This window comes from Haemorhous mexicanus, chromosome 16 (assembly GCF_027477595.1).
Source record: "Haemorhous mexicanus isolate bHaeMex1 chromosome 16, bHaeMex1.pri, whole genome shotgun sequence".
Lineage (NCBI taxonomy): Eukaryota > Metazoa > Chordata > Aves > Passeriformes > Fringillidae > Haemorhous > Haemorhous mexicanus.
In genome coordinates this window covers 2,471,264-2,484,199 of record NC_082356.1, presented here as the reverse complement: position 1 = coordinate 2,484,199, position 12,936 = coordinate 2,471,264, and the positions used below count along the sequence as shown (strand labels likewise).

At 57.4% G+C, this 12,936-nt stretch overlaps 1 protein-coding gene across 1 annotated transcript in view; it reads right to left on the bottom strand.

Moving 5' to 3' along the window:
- LOC132334558 (uncharacterized) overlaps window positions 1-12,936 on the bottom strand; it is a 44,032-nt gene that overhangs the window by 21,264 nt on the left and 9,832 nt on the right. The window contains exons 2-6 of the mRNA XM_059860663.1: window positions 10,498-10,646; window positions 8,977-9,055; window positions 8,667-8,804; window positions 7,750-7,851; window positions 543-926 (exon numbers count right to left, since the gene is read on the bottom strand). Of these exons, the coding sequence (XP_059716646.1) occupies window positions 543-926; window positions 7,750-7,851; window positions 8,667-8,804; window positions 8,977-9,055; window positions 10,498-10,646 (852 nt within the window). The remainder of the gene's footprint in view (window positions 1-542; window positions 927-7,749; window positions 7,852-8,666; window positions 8,805-8,976; window positions 9,056-10,497; window positions 10,647-12,936) is intronic.

Below are 12,936 nucleotides of genomic sequence, written 5' to 3'. Positions count from 1 at the left end.
CCACTCCCTGCGGGCTGGGGACCAGAAGCAGAAGGCTCAGGAGCCACCTCCCCCACGGTGCTGGGGTGCGCAGGGGGAGTCAGGCATTCCAACCCCCAACGGGAACCTCCGAACCAAACCCGAACCGGCCCGCGAAAAACGCTGAGTTTGAAAGCAGGCAGACGGGCTGAGCCCGCAATCAGCTGTCGAGCCACAACCCCCCCACGGAGGGGCAGACCGGCATCCCCTTCCCCTGTCCCAGCTCCCCCCGCAGGGCCAGCCTCGGGACAGCCCGAAAAGTTCGGGGGGGAATCCAGGCTGATCGCAGGCGCCGCGGTGGCCGCCGCGGGGAGCGGCGGGGCCACGGGCGGCTCCAATGATGGTTCCGCTTGGTGGTTCTCAACCTCAGCCTCCTCCACGGGCATGGCAGGCGAAGGCGGAGCCGCCGCGTTCGGAGCCCTCACGGGCTCTGCTGGAGGGTCGAACGCGGATTCGACCGGCGCGGGCGGCGCGGCATCGACCCCCGCCGGGCTGGGGACAGCAGCCGCGTCTTCTCCGGGTACCGGAAGCTGCATCGCGGGCGCAGACAGCAAAGCCGGCGGAGCCGACACGGGAGGCGGCGGGACAGCCGCGGGGGGCGGCAGGGGCGCGGGGCCCGCGCCCACCGGTGCCGCCTGCACTGTTGTCTCACTTTGCTTCGGGAGCGGCAGCGCAGTCGCGAGCTCTTGGCGATTGCTGTCGAGTGCGTCGCCTAGCAACTCGGGCGAAGCCGCGGGAGGCGGTGCTTCTGCCACGGGAACGCCGACAAACTCCGCTGGAGGCGACGGGTCCGGTCCGGGCTGAGGCGGTGCCGCGGGAGGGGCCGCGGGGACTGGCACCTCCTGCGGGGCGGGTTGGGGTGGGGCCCGCGGCTCCGGCTCGGGCGGTGGAGCCAACTCACCTCCCCCCTGAGAGCAGCGAGGCGGGGGAGGCGGTTCCGTCGGAGCATGCTCCAAAGGCGCAGAAAAAAACTTTTCTTCTGTCGCGGGCAAAACTTCGTCCCCCCGCCGCGATTCGGGGGGGCTGGGAACCTGCAGGCCGTGGATTTGCACTGTTTCCCCTCTTGCCAGCGCCAGCGAGAAGGGAGACATACCTCGGCAATCCGCAATCCACTGATATGTAGACGCTTTCCGTTTCAAAACTGGGAAGAGAGTTCTGAATGACGGATAAACCCGAGGAAATCCAAGTCCCCGGTAAAGAAGGTCTCGGATAATGAATTCCATGCATTCCCATATGTATGAATCAAGGGCATACAGCACATCAGTGAAAAAGCCATGGTGCTTTGCCCACCTGAAAAACTCATAGAAATGTATCTTCAGCATACGAATTCTGTCCTCATGACCCCATTTTTGCCAGAGGCCAATAAGTTTCTCCTCTGAGGGAGAGAATGGAACCTCCACCTCCGTAGGCACCCTTGTCCAGATCCGAATCTGCCTTGTAAGAAGGGAAGCATTTTCAGGAAGGGAAGAGTTGACAGTACCTTGTGACAGTGTCCTCTGGGCTTCAGCAGGCTGCTCTGTGCCGCGAAGACTTCTGGACATCTTGTCTGGGAGACTTTTCAAAAGGTTCTCTCTGTGGCCAGCCAAATGAAGAATTCTTCCTCACTCAGGGTCCAATTGTGGTGATTTCACTCGAGGCACCATCTGTCAGTTCTGTCCTCGGTGTTCACCTTCTGTGGTGGTGCTCCTTTTTTTACTCGGGGTCACCATTTGTAGTATTGTCCACAAGGGTTCCAGGATGAAGGAAGAGACGAGAAAGTTGACTCCATGTATCAGCAAGCTAGGTTTATTATTTTATGATAGAAAATATATTAAAACTATACTAAAAGAACAGAGAGAAAGGATTTCATCAGAAGGCTAAGCTAAGAATAGGAAAGGAAGGAATAACAAAGGCTTGTCTCGGACCGAGACGGTCTGGACAGGTGAACTGTGGTTGGCCGTTAATTCCAAACAACCAGATGAGACCAATGACAGATTCCCCCTGTTGCATTCCACAGCAGCAGATAAGAATTGTTTACAGTTTGTTCCTGAGGCCTCTCAGCTTCTCAGAAGGGAAAAATCCTAAGGAAAGGATTTTTCCTAAAACATGTCGGTGACATCCTGGCCTCCAATTTTTTCCTCCAAGGAGTCCATGAGGAGCCTGTGTTGGGGATGGACCTCAATGGGACCCATTCATGCTTTGAGACACTTTGGGGTTTTCCTCTTACTTAGACTCCTGGAAAGGTTTGTGCAATCTACTCCCAGGCCCTGATGTACCAGGGCTCAGCTCGAAATACACCACAGGGCTCATTAGGATCAAACAAGTCCTGACAAACCATGGCTCTGCCTTCATTTCCCTCTGCTCTCGTGCAGTTCATCAGGGAGGTTTCTGTAGTGGTTTTGGTTCACCAATTTGAGGTTTCTTGGTCAGTGCATCAATTAGTGTGGTTGGTTCAGTGTTGGCTAATTACCAGTGCACTCACTGGAATATACTTGCTCATTTCCTGTTGTGAGATAGGAGTAGGAGTAAGGCAAAGTAGGCTCAAAACTTTAAAAGAGTATAAAGAAAATGGTATTAACAGTAGCTAAAAGAAAGAGCAATAAGAATCAGAACAAAACTTTCAGAACACTTCTCCTCTCCCTACAACCTTTTCTTTCTTACTGACAATGTAAGGAGACAAAACCTAAAATTTTCAGTCAGTTTACCACCTCTACAATATTGTTTTTTTCAGTTCACTTAAGGAGAGAAGTTCCTCTTGTTAATGTTGGGGAGATTTCTCCACAAGAAAACTGTTCTCTCATGGCTTTTAATTTCCACGAATAGCGGCCACCTGGAAAAATTTGTGAAGTTCCTCCCATTTTTCACAGCTTTTCCCACAGCTGTGTTTATGTGCCATGTCAACTTGTGGGGTATTACTTTGAAGGTGAGCTGTTTAAGAGCAGAGGTTCTCTTCATCTATTTCTGAAATAATTTTCATCTTTGATAACAGAGTTCTTGTCTCCCTGAGGGCACAGGGTCTCATCACTCTGCTCTCTGTACAAACTTCTCATGGGATCACAGAGACTTCAACATTTGCTTACTTTAGCATGGAGGCTTTTGCTGAACAAGTCATCTCCCCATACTTTTCAATGCGATATAAGGAAAAAGAGAGTCTGATGTATCAATTACATCCTTCTCCATAGCTTTACAAGAGGATTCCAGCCCCAAGATCAAGGCACCTCCTCATCCCTCCCATCTGGGGCTCAGCTTCCTCTTCACGGACCTCGGTGTGTTCACGTTGCCCCTCTCTGTGCCTGCACTTTGTCCTTTTCTCTCTCACTCGAGGGAGGATGGAAGCACTGACAGAGTTCATATCTCACCCGGGGCCTGCAGATGGTTCCGTGACCCCGGCCGGGCTCGGTCCTTGGGCCGGAGCTGTTTTACCATGGAGGTTTCTGCAGTGGCTGCTCTGGGGCTGTGTCAGGATGGGCCGCGCTGGGGCAGGGCCAGGATCTCAGCAGCCAGGCCAGAACACAGCAGCAGCACGGCCGGGGGCCAATGGCTTCTCCTCCCCCTGCCCGGGGGTTGTGGGTGAACCCCAATGGTGGCAGAACCTTGGTCGAGCCGGCCCGGCCCGGGGCTGCTCCTGGGGCCCGGCGGATCCTGGCTCGGCCCGGGCTGGCGGCGGGGCAGGGCTCAGCAGTGCCCAGATGTTGGAACTGCAGCCATGGCCCGGCCTGGCCTCGGCCCCGCGGCCTCCCCTGCCCTGCCCGGCAGCCGATGGGGCCTGGCGGGGTCCCTGGGAAGGGGCCCGGCCCCACGGCAGGAGCCGCCTGGGCTGCCCTGGCTGAGACGGGGCTGGGTCAGCCTTGTTACCTCTGTGCCAGCCAGAAGGGAAAGAGACCCTCCCAGGCTTTTTCATCTTTACCATGTGTCTTCACAGGGCCGTGTACAGTTTCCTTAGTGGTTTAACAGATTGTCAGTTCTCAAAGCTAATTACTGATTGGTTTTTTTCATTGGAGGAAACTGCTTCTCTTAGAATATCACTTCAATGAAGCAAAACCACCAAACAACACAGAGCACAGAGTTCCATTGTCCATATATAGTGGTCATGTGCTCGATGGTATGAGTAAAAAAGGGTTACCCATTTTTTTTAAAAAAGGTTGTAGAAATACAAGTATAATCAGTAGTGGCAGAGGAGAGTTCTTTGTTAGCTTCATGTTGTAATGACCTATTAAGAGTAGGTCGTTAACTCTCTATTGTTGAGAATTCCCCTTTTTGTATCAGTACCACCCTGCCTGGGCCAGGTGGATGGCCCTTCTCAGCCAGTGAAAGGAGGGGACATCAGAGGACATGCAAATTAACCTCAGACTCAGCATGCCATGGGAAGGACCCCCACCACACTTACCGAAACAACCCCAAAAGTGACAAGCCAATACAGAATTAGGAGATCAAAGTGATGTCTAAACATGAGGACAAAGGTCCAGAGCCTGTAGAGACACTGAGAACCTTTGCTGCCCCTAGCCCCAGACTAAAAGGACCTTGACTAGAGCCAATACCCTAGACAGAAAACCCAAGAAGCAGAATTAGGGGAATATCCCCACTGCTTTTGTGGGGACAAGACCCCCAGGTCTGCCCCCTAGTCGACGAAGCTGCATTTTCCTCCTCCTCCGAGCCACTCCTGGGAGCGACAAAGGTGTGACCGCAGACCTGTCTTACCTCCCAACCTGAGCTGATCGCTTTTAATAAAGGCATTGAAAAGGAGAAAGATCTCCTGCCCTATTTATTTCAGTGCTAGTCTCCCCCTGCTGGATGCTGTGGATGAATTCACAAATGAGCTGTTGGAGAAGGGCAAGAAGCCGGTGATGTTGCATGGACTTCTCCGCACACGGTGCTCGGCTGAGCAGGGACAGCAGGCCCAGCCCAGGTGGGGATGGCTGCAGGTATCTGAGCTGTGCTGTGGAAGCGGCCACGGCTGGATTCCTGCTCTCCCGTGCGCTCCAGGGCTGCATCTGGCAAAGAGCAAGCACAGACAGTGCTGAGGGGCTGCGGGAGAGGCCAGAGAACACAGCCCAGCCCTGTGCTCCCCAGGCAGGGAGAGCCCCGGGATGCCCCACGGGGATGGAGCACGGCCACTGCACGGTGTCTGCCCAGCCCCTCTTCCGTCCTGTCTGTGGCCATGTCCCCAGGGCATGGGATGGCATGGGATAGGACCAAGTTGGCTGCAGGCTCAAGCCCTGCGGCCCAGCTCTGCCACTCACCCTCCTGCGGTGGCTGGAACGGCACCACCTCTTCAGTATCCTGTGCTGGGGCAGCTCCAGGGCGTTCTTCCACCTCCTCCTCCTCCAGCCAGGCCAGCTTGGGCACTCTCGGGGGTCTCTGCTCCATGTCACTGACTGGAGCTACTTGCAGGCGAGATGTCCTGGAAAAGCTCCGGGGCCCCAAGTAGGATATCTATGTTTTGGACCCAATCCTTCAATATTTCCTCCTATGGACTCATGCTACAGTGTCAGCTTCCTTAGCCAACCAACCATGTTATGACACACAAACCTACAGCACTGCATCCTAAGCTTCTTGTTTACCATTGTAACTATTATTTTTTCTAGATCTTGAACTCTACAACTCTAAACTTTCCTCCACTTCAACTTACCTCCACGTGTCTCTGCTATAAACTATAAATCCACATTCTCGCTTCTAGCACCTAAGTTTGGAAGCCCTTTCCATGGTCTCAGATCAAACCCTGTGTTTAATTCTAAGCATTGCTGACAAGACCAAAGGTCTGAGAATTCCCTGCATTTTGGTTTCCAACAACACTGATGCTGTTAGTTCCAGAGCACCCAGGATCCATCTTGCAAGTCAGCTCCGGCAGGAACAAGGCGGCTGCCAGGGGGCTGCTTATGGCCTCTGACACCCAGTTGCTCAGGGCTTCCCAGTGCCCCAGCCCCTCAGGGTCTTGCCCAGCCCGGCCAAACTGCCCGGCAGCAGCGCCGCAGCCCCACAGCAGCTCCAGAGGAGCCCCAGGCAGAGGCACCTCGGAGCCCTCAGCAGCGCAGGCAGCAGCACACGGGCAGGAGGACACAGATGGCGCTTCCTGCCTGGCACAGGGCTTGTGGCCATGTCCAGGCACCGCTCTCACAGGGATCCCCGCAGCTCTGGCCCCTGCCCAGCCTCTCTGTCAGCAGCACAAAGGCTTCAGCAGAACCACCAAAGGCCAAGGGGCTTCTGGGCATTTTCCCTTCCCCACTGCACGCCTGGGCAGCTAGCAGAGCACAAGCACCCTTTTTCCCCGCTTCCCCTATGCCCTGTGGACCCTGGGCAGCAAAAGAAAGATCCTGGCAGTCTGTGTATTATAACACAGTCTATATTTACATTGTAAAACAAAACAAAACAAAACAAAACAACAACAACAAAAAAAAAAAAAAAAAAAAAAACCACCCAAAAAAAACCATTCCTGAAGAAAAAGAAATGCCTCCTGCCTCAGGTGGCCGCAGAAAAAAGAGCCTGTGGATCAGCTCTCCACAGAGCTGCGGCAGGGCAGGCAGCCAAGCTGTAACAGGCGAGGCCGCGTCTTCCATGCCCTGCGCAGGTGATTTTGGAGCCGCTGGAACATGGAGATCGGAGCCGGGCCTACTGACTTGAGGACGCACAATGTTTGAATTGCCAGGCTTCCAATGGCGAGGCTGACATCATTTGTTTGGTCCTCAAGGGCTGCAAGAGAGAGCCACAGTCAGATGCCAGATCTCTTGGGACCCCAGGAGAGCACCCAGCCAAGGCCATGCCAGCTGGCTCTTGCCATGGCCAGGAGGGAGCAGGTACTCAGGGGATCAGCCCGAAGCTGCTGGCCAGGAATGGCCCACTTAGCCCTGAAATCTCAGAGTGCTCTGCCCACGGGAGCAGAGCCCACTGCAGCCAGGGCAGGGCTCGAAGCTCTCCCCCTGCCAGCCCCCGGTGCCAGCCCCCTGCCCTCACTCACCACTGCAGATCAGCTGGAGCTCTTGCTGCTGCCCCCTTAGGCTCTGCCCCGCGATCCCTGTGAATATAGAGCCTGTCACGGCCCCAGTGGCACAGCTCCCTGCCAGCGGCGCTGCCGGCGCTGTGGCCACACGCCCTGCTGGCCCGGTAGGGCTCAGCCCGGGCCCTGGCCGCACGCGGCCGCCCCAGGGCACGGCTGCCAGAGGGCGACAGGAGCGCCGAGGCCAGCCGGGGCTCCACGGCGCCGGGCCCGGCCGGCACTGCTGGGGCAGCAGGCGGGGCTGGGGCTGAGCTGCGGTGGGCCGGGGAGGGAGCCCGGGCTCGTGGCTCACCCATGAACCTGATGGCCGCCTCTCGCAGGGGCTCCTGTGGGCTCTGCAGGTAGCGCAGGGCCCGGCGCAGGTGCTCGGCAGCTCCGCTCCTGTCCTCTGCCAGCTGGAGAGAGCGGCAGGAGGGAAGGGTTGGCGCGGGCTCAGCCCCTTGGCCGGGCGCTGCCTGCGCCCAGCCCCGGCCTCCCCTGCCTGCACAGCCCTGAGGCGCGGCCAGCAGCCGCTGGTGCCGGGCTCTGGAGGGGCAGAGGGCCGGCTGCTGCCCGGGGAGCCGCGGTGCCGGCCTGCCCCGCAGCTCCGCTGGGCCGGGGCTCCGAGGGCACCCGGCTCGGGCCCACGGGAGCCTGGAGAAGAGCCCGTGCAGCCTCTGCGTGCAGCAGCGGGCAGGGGCACAGCTGCCAGCCCCGCACACTGAGCACCGCCCTCGAGGGCCTTCTCCAGGCTGAGGCTGGGCATTCTTGGTCGTCCTTACCAGGCACTTGCTGAACTTCCACAGTTTCTCCTCCTTCACGAGCTTTTTGAGATCCCTCCTCTTCATGAACTTGACCGCACAAAGCAGCGTTTCCCGAGAAGCCTGGAGAGCAGCAGAGACGCGGAGATGGTCCCAGAGCCCAGGGCACGGGACCGGCGTCCCTGTGCCATGGCCTGGAGGAGGCTGCAGTCCAGCAGGCGCAGGGCAGAATGCAGCCGAGCCCCCTCGCAGGGGGACAGCAGCAGCCCTCAAGTCCTCACCTCTGCCACACGCTGATTCTCATTATGGCAGTGGAAGAGCAGTGGAAGCAGGCTCTGGTGCACAGGGCTTTCCAAAAGTTTATCTCTCTCTTCCAAAAACTCCATCATGTCTTGGAAGAGTTTTATGGAGAGCAGCTGTACCTGGCTATTATCCTTTATGAAAAAAAAGGAAGAAATACCTCAGCATTGGCTCCTCCAGGCCCCCCTGGGCACAGGCCTGGAAGTGCACAGGGCACACAATTTCCAGGCAGCACCCAGTGGCTGTGGCTGGGGGCACAGAGCCTTACGTGGTCAAAGAGTGGCAGGAGCGCCTCAGCCAGCTGCAGGGCAATGGGGGTTGACATCAGAACGTATTTGTGCAGGAATATAAAGCTGAGTGTGATGAGCGTCATCCCAGCTATCTCTGCATCACTGTCCCACAGTAGGTCCATGAGGCTTTCGGTCAAGCTCCACATTCTTTCGGCCTGTGCAGAACACAAGTCTGTGAAACTCCACCCTGCTGCCGCAGGGCCCAGAGGCCAAAGGCCTGTCCCGAAGCACTCGGGCAGCTGAACTGGGAGGCAGGAGAGCTGGGAGCAGCTGCCCCAGCGCCCGAAGCCCAGGCAAGGCCAAGCGACTGCGTTCCCAGCGCAGCCTCAGCCACTGCCCCCTTCTCACCATTGAGGGATCATCAATGAGCTCGAGAAGGGCTCTGAGCGCCAGGCGACGCCTCTCCCTGCACTCGCTCTGCAGATACCTTGATGAGACCTTCACAACACTGTCAGCACATTCGCTCGAATCCAGGCACTCGAGGACCTGAAAGGCACAGGGCAGTGACGGGGACCTCAGCCAGCAGGAGCCCAGAGCCGCACAGGGCTGGGCCCAGGCAGCAGCACAGGGTGCGGGCACCATCCCAGGCAGCTGCGGCAACAAGAGGGCAGGGAGCTGGGAGACAGCTCAGCAAGGCAGCGCTGGACACCCGGCTCACCTCCACAAGGAATGCCAGGGCGGGCAGATCCCAGTGTGGCTCCTGCGAGCTGAGGAGCCCAAGGAGGTGGAGTGCAATTCTGGAACACAAGCGAGGACAAGCACGGCGCATCTCCCTAAGAGGGTGAAAAAGGGACCAGGAACCTGAGCAAATTTCTCCAAGGATGGGCTCACAGAGCCTGGTGGTCTTTCAGCATCATCCTGAAAGGGCACCTGGGCCTTTTAGGAGGTGTCTCCTCCAGTGCTCTCTCCCCTTTTAGCCTTTTCCAGTCTGCTTGGCCATCCCTCAGTGACAAGGCCCTGTGTCCCAGGGCCATGGGATCTGTGTGGGACACCCTGGGCACAGAGCACAATTGCCAGGAGCAGTGGGCAGAACAGGAGTCTCACCTGGCCAGCAGACCCATGGCATAGTGGCAGGTGTTAGCACAGAGCAGCGTGTCCCAGCAACACTTGCGTTCCAATGACACCACCACATCCTTGTGCTGCTTTCGGCAGAGCAGGGACTTCAGGGTCTGCAGTGCAAACCTGTGTGCAGAGCAAAGCCCAGGTCACACTGGCAGCACTGGCTCCTTCCCACACTGGCTCCTTCCCAGGCCATGTGGCAGGGACAGGAGGACTGGGATGGAGCACCTGTTGGGGCTGGTGGCAAGACCGTGCTCTTCCTGGCATTGCTTCCAGAAGGTATCGACCTCCTCTGGCATCTCTTCTGTGCTGCAGAACACTTGGAAGAGCAGATGCACAAACAGGCGGGGAAAATATGCCATCACTACACGTGAGATGCGGGGCTCCTGGAGCATCTTCCACATCACCAGGGTTGCCTGCGAAGGACAAAGCCCCCCAGAGACAGCACTCAGTGCCGAGGTGTCCGTGTGGCAGGGCCCGAGCTTGGCAGGGAGAAGCCCGGAGAGACACAGGGGGAGCACGGGGCCTGGCGGGCCTGAAGCTGCCCCTGGGGCAGGTTTGAGGCCAGCGCCTGAGGCAGGGAGATGCAGTGGGGCAAGGAAGATGGAGAGCTGCTGGAGAGGTGGCCGTGGGGCCAGCAAAGGCCAGTTGCAGAAACTCACAGCCAGGGCAAAGACACCCGTTTTGTCCCCATCAGAGGTGCACGTGCTGCGCTCTGGCCAGCTCCCCAGTACATCCAGGAGGATCAGCAGCACTGGCTCCGCAGTCCTGGACGAGCCCATGATGGTCTTCCACATGGCCATGGCAGCTCTGTGGGGTTAGAGCTCTGTCTCAGGGCGGGTCTCAGACACAGCGCCGTGGCCGGGGCATCCCTAGGGGCCCGGACTGACCTCTGCCCACTTGCCCTCGGCAGCGGCACCAGGGCAGCCCAGCCCTATGGGGACGGAGCCCTGAGGGGCGGCAAGGGAGCATGGCAGCAGGCTCAGGGGTGACATTCCAGCCCTGGGAAAGGCAGCAGCCAGAGGGCCCTGGAATTCTCTGTTGGTCAGACACCTGGGACAGGCTGTACAGGGTGATGAGCTGGGGAGCCCTGAGCCCTCTGGGCAGGTGGGCCCCATACCTGTCACAGCACGGGGACACACGCAGGAGCGTCACGACTGCGTCACCCGGGTGTTCTTTGGTGACACTCAGCAGGGTCTTGTCCAGCCTGTGCTCAGCAGAAGCATTGGCCAGGAGCCATCGGTGAATGTACATCACAATGGTGGGAACCTGGAGAAGACACAGGGAGGCTTGGAAAGCTGCCAGAGGGAGCGATGTCCCCAGCATCCCCGGAGAAGTGCTTCCCTTCCCAGCACACTGCGATGGCCTCAAAGGCTCCCAGGGACCAGCAGGCACAGCTTGGGAAGCCATGTGACTCATGAGGGAATTGAAGCCTGGCCACAGGCTGCTTACTTGTTCTGGCCTGGAAACACCCCTCTCCACGAGCAAATCCAGCAGGGCGGCACTGGTCTCATGTCCCAGGAGCTCTGAGTGAGCTCTGAGCCCAGTGCCCGTGGTGCTGGTCTCTCCCTGCTGGATGCTGTGGATGAACTCGTGAATGACCTGTAGGAAAAGGGCAAGAAGCCGGGGATGTTTCATGGACTGCTCCACATATGGTGCTCGGCTGAGCAGGGACAGCAGGCCCAGCCCAGCTGGGGATGGCTGCAGGTACCTGAGCTGTTCTGCGGAAGCGGCCACGGCTGAATTCCTGCTCTCCCGTGCGCTCCAGGGCTGCATCTGGCAAAAAACGAGTGCAGTCAAAGCTGAGGGGCTGTGGGAGAGGCCGGAGAACACAGCCCAGCCCTGCACTTCCCAGGAAGGGAGAGCTCCGGGATGCCCCAGGGGGATGGAGCACGGCCACTGCACGGTGTCTGCCCGGCCCCTCTTCTGTCCTGTCCATGGGCATGTCCCCAGGGCATGGGATGGCATGGGATGGCATGGGATGGGACCAAGTTGGCTGCAGGCTCCAGCCCTGCGGCCCAGCTCTGCCACTCACCCTCCTGCGGTGGCTGGAACGGCACCACCTCTTCAGTATCCTCTGCTGGGGCAGCTCCAGGGCCTTCTTCCTCCTCCTCCTCCTCCAGCCAGGCCAGCTTGGGCACTCTCGGGGGTCTCTGCTCCATGTCACTGACTGGAGCTACTTGCAGGAGAGATGTCCTAGAAAAGCTCCGGGGCACCAAGTCCCACGCTCTGCCCTTGAGGGCAGCTGCAGAACAGAAGCCTCGGAAGGCCACGGGTCACCGAGTCCCGTTCTCAGGCCTCGAGCTCAGCCTCAGGAACAAGGCTGCGGAAAAGCTCCGGTTCAGACGGGAACGAGTGCGCTGTGCGGGGGCTCCTCACGGCACCGCTCTGTCCCGTTCTGAGCTGTTGCGTGCTCCGAGCACCCGGGCAAGCTTCTATTTCCCACGTGTCACAAAGGGCCCTTGGACACCGGCTTCCATTCCGTGCCACGGTGACCGTGCTGCAGCGTGCTACCCAGGGCCCTTGCACACGCTGCCACCTGCCCTGGGGCTGCACCCAGCCCACCCAAAGTTGCCCAGGTTGGCAGCAATCCCTGGCCCCAGGGGTCTAAGACAGCCCGACAGGATCTTTAGGAAGGGCTCAGACCATCAGCAAACGCTGCCCTGCTCTGTGGCCTCAGTCCTATTCCCATATCTTTCCCTGAGAGCATTTTAATTTCTAAATTATAATCATTTGAAGCGAGGAGATTTACATTTCTATTTCAGAGAAGGCTTCTGCCTTCCTTAGCAGACACCTCTCTTTTCAAACCTAGACAATTGTTTCTCATCTTGCTGGGGAACCCCGTTTTACACCGGGGTCCTGGAGAACCATTCCCAGCAATTGGGAAAATCTTAGGTGCTCCATCCACCCATAGATGAGGTCTCCAAATTTGCCCCGAAAGTGGCTCCAGCTTTTATAGGCCAAAAAGAGCAAGTCCAAGTGACTTGATGCTATTTTTAGCCCAGAAAGCCCTGCAGCTGATGGCACACTTCACAATCAGCAGGGACACAGCTAGGCCAAAGCCCAGATCTCTGCTGGGAGGCTTTCTCCTCAAACACCTTTCAAATAAACCTTCATTCAAGTCCGTGGGGAAAGTTTCTTCAAATGATACATTTCTGGCACATAACTACACAGGGTTATGTGAAAGATTCTAAAGCAGCTGCTTTGGAGTCAAAGAGCCAGCATTACGAGTCCTTGTCATCTGTTTGTAGATAAATCACACTTTGGGAGATTTGAAGGAGTTAGGAAGGAGCTAGAGAGCAGACCTCTGAGTTTTTTACATGATGCCATTTCTTTTCCTTATCTTTTACGTAGACAGGAAGGGTGAGTTTGGCTCCCATCTCCACTGCACAGCTCACAAGGACACAAGACTTCTAGTAACAAGAGCTTTTAAAGATTTGTTGGCCAAGAAGACACTGCTAAGAAGGATACCTATGTTTTTCTTTCAGAGGTGAGGCATCAGAAATAATGAAAATTTGTTGCATTTTAAACCAAAGTGGAAAAGAAACGAAAGCACTCA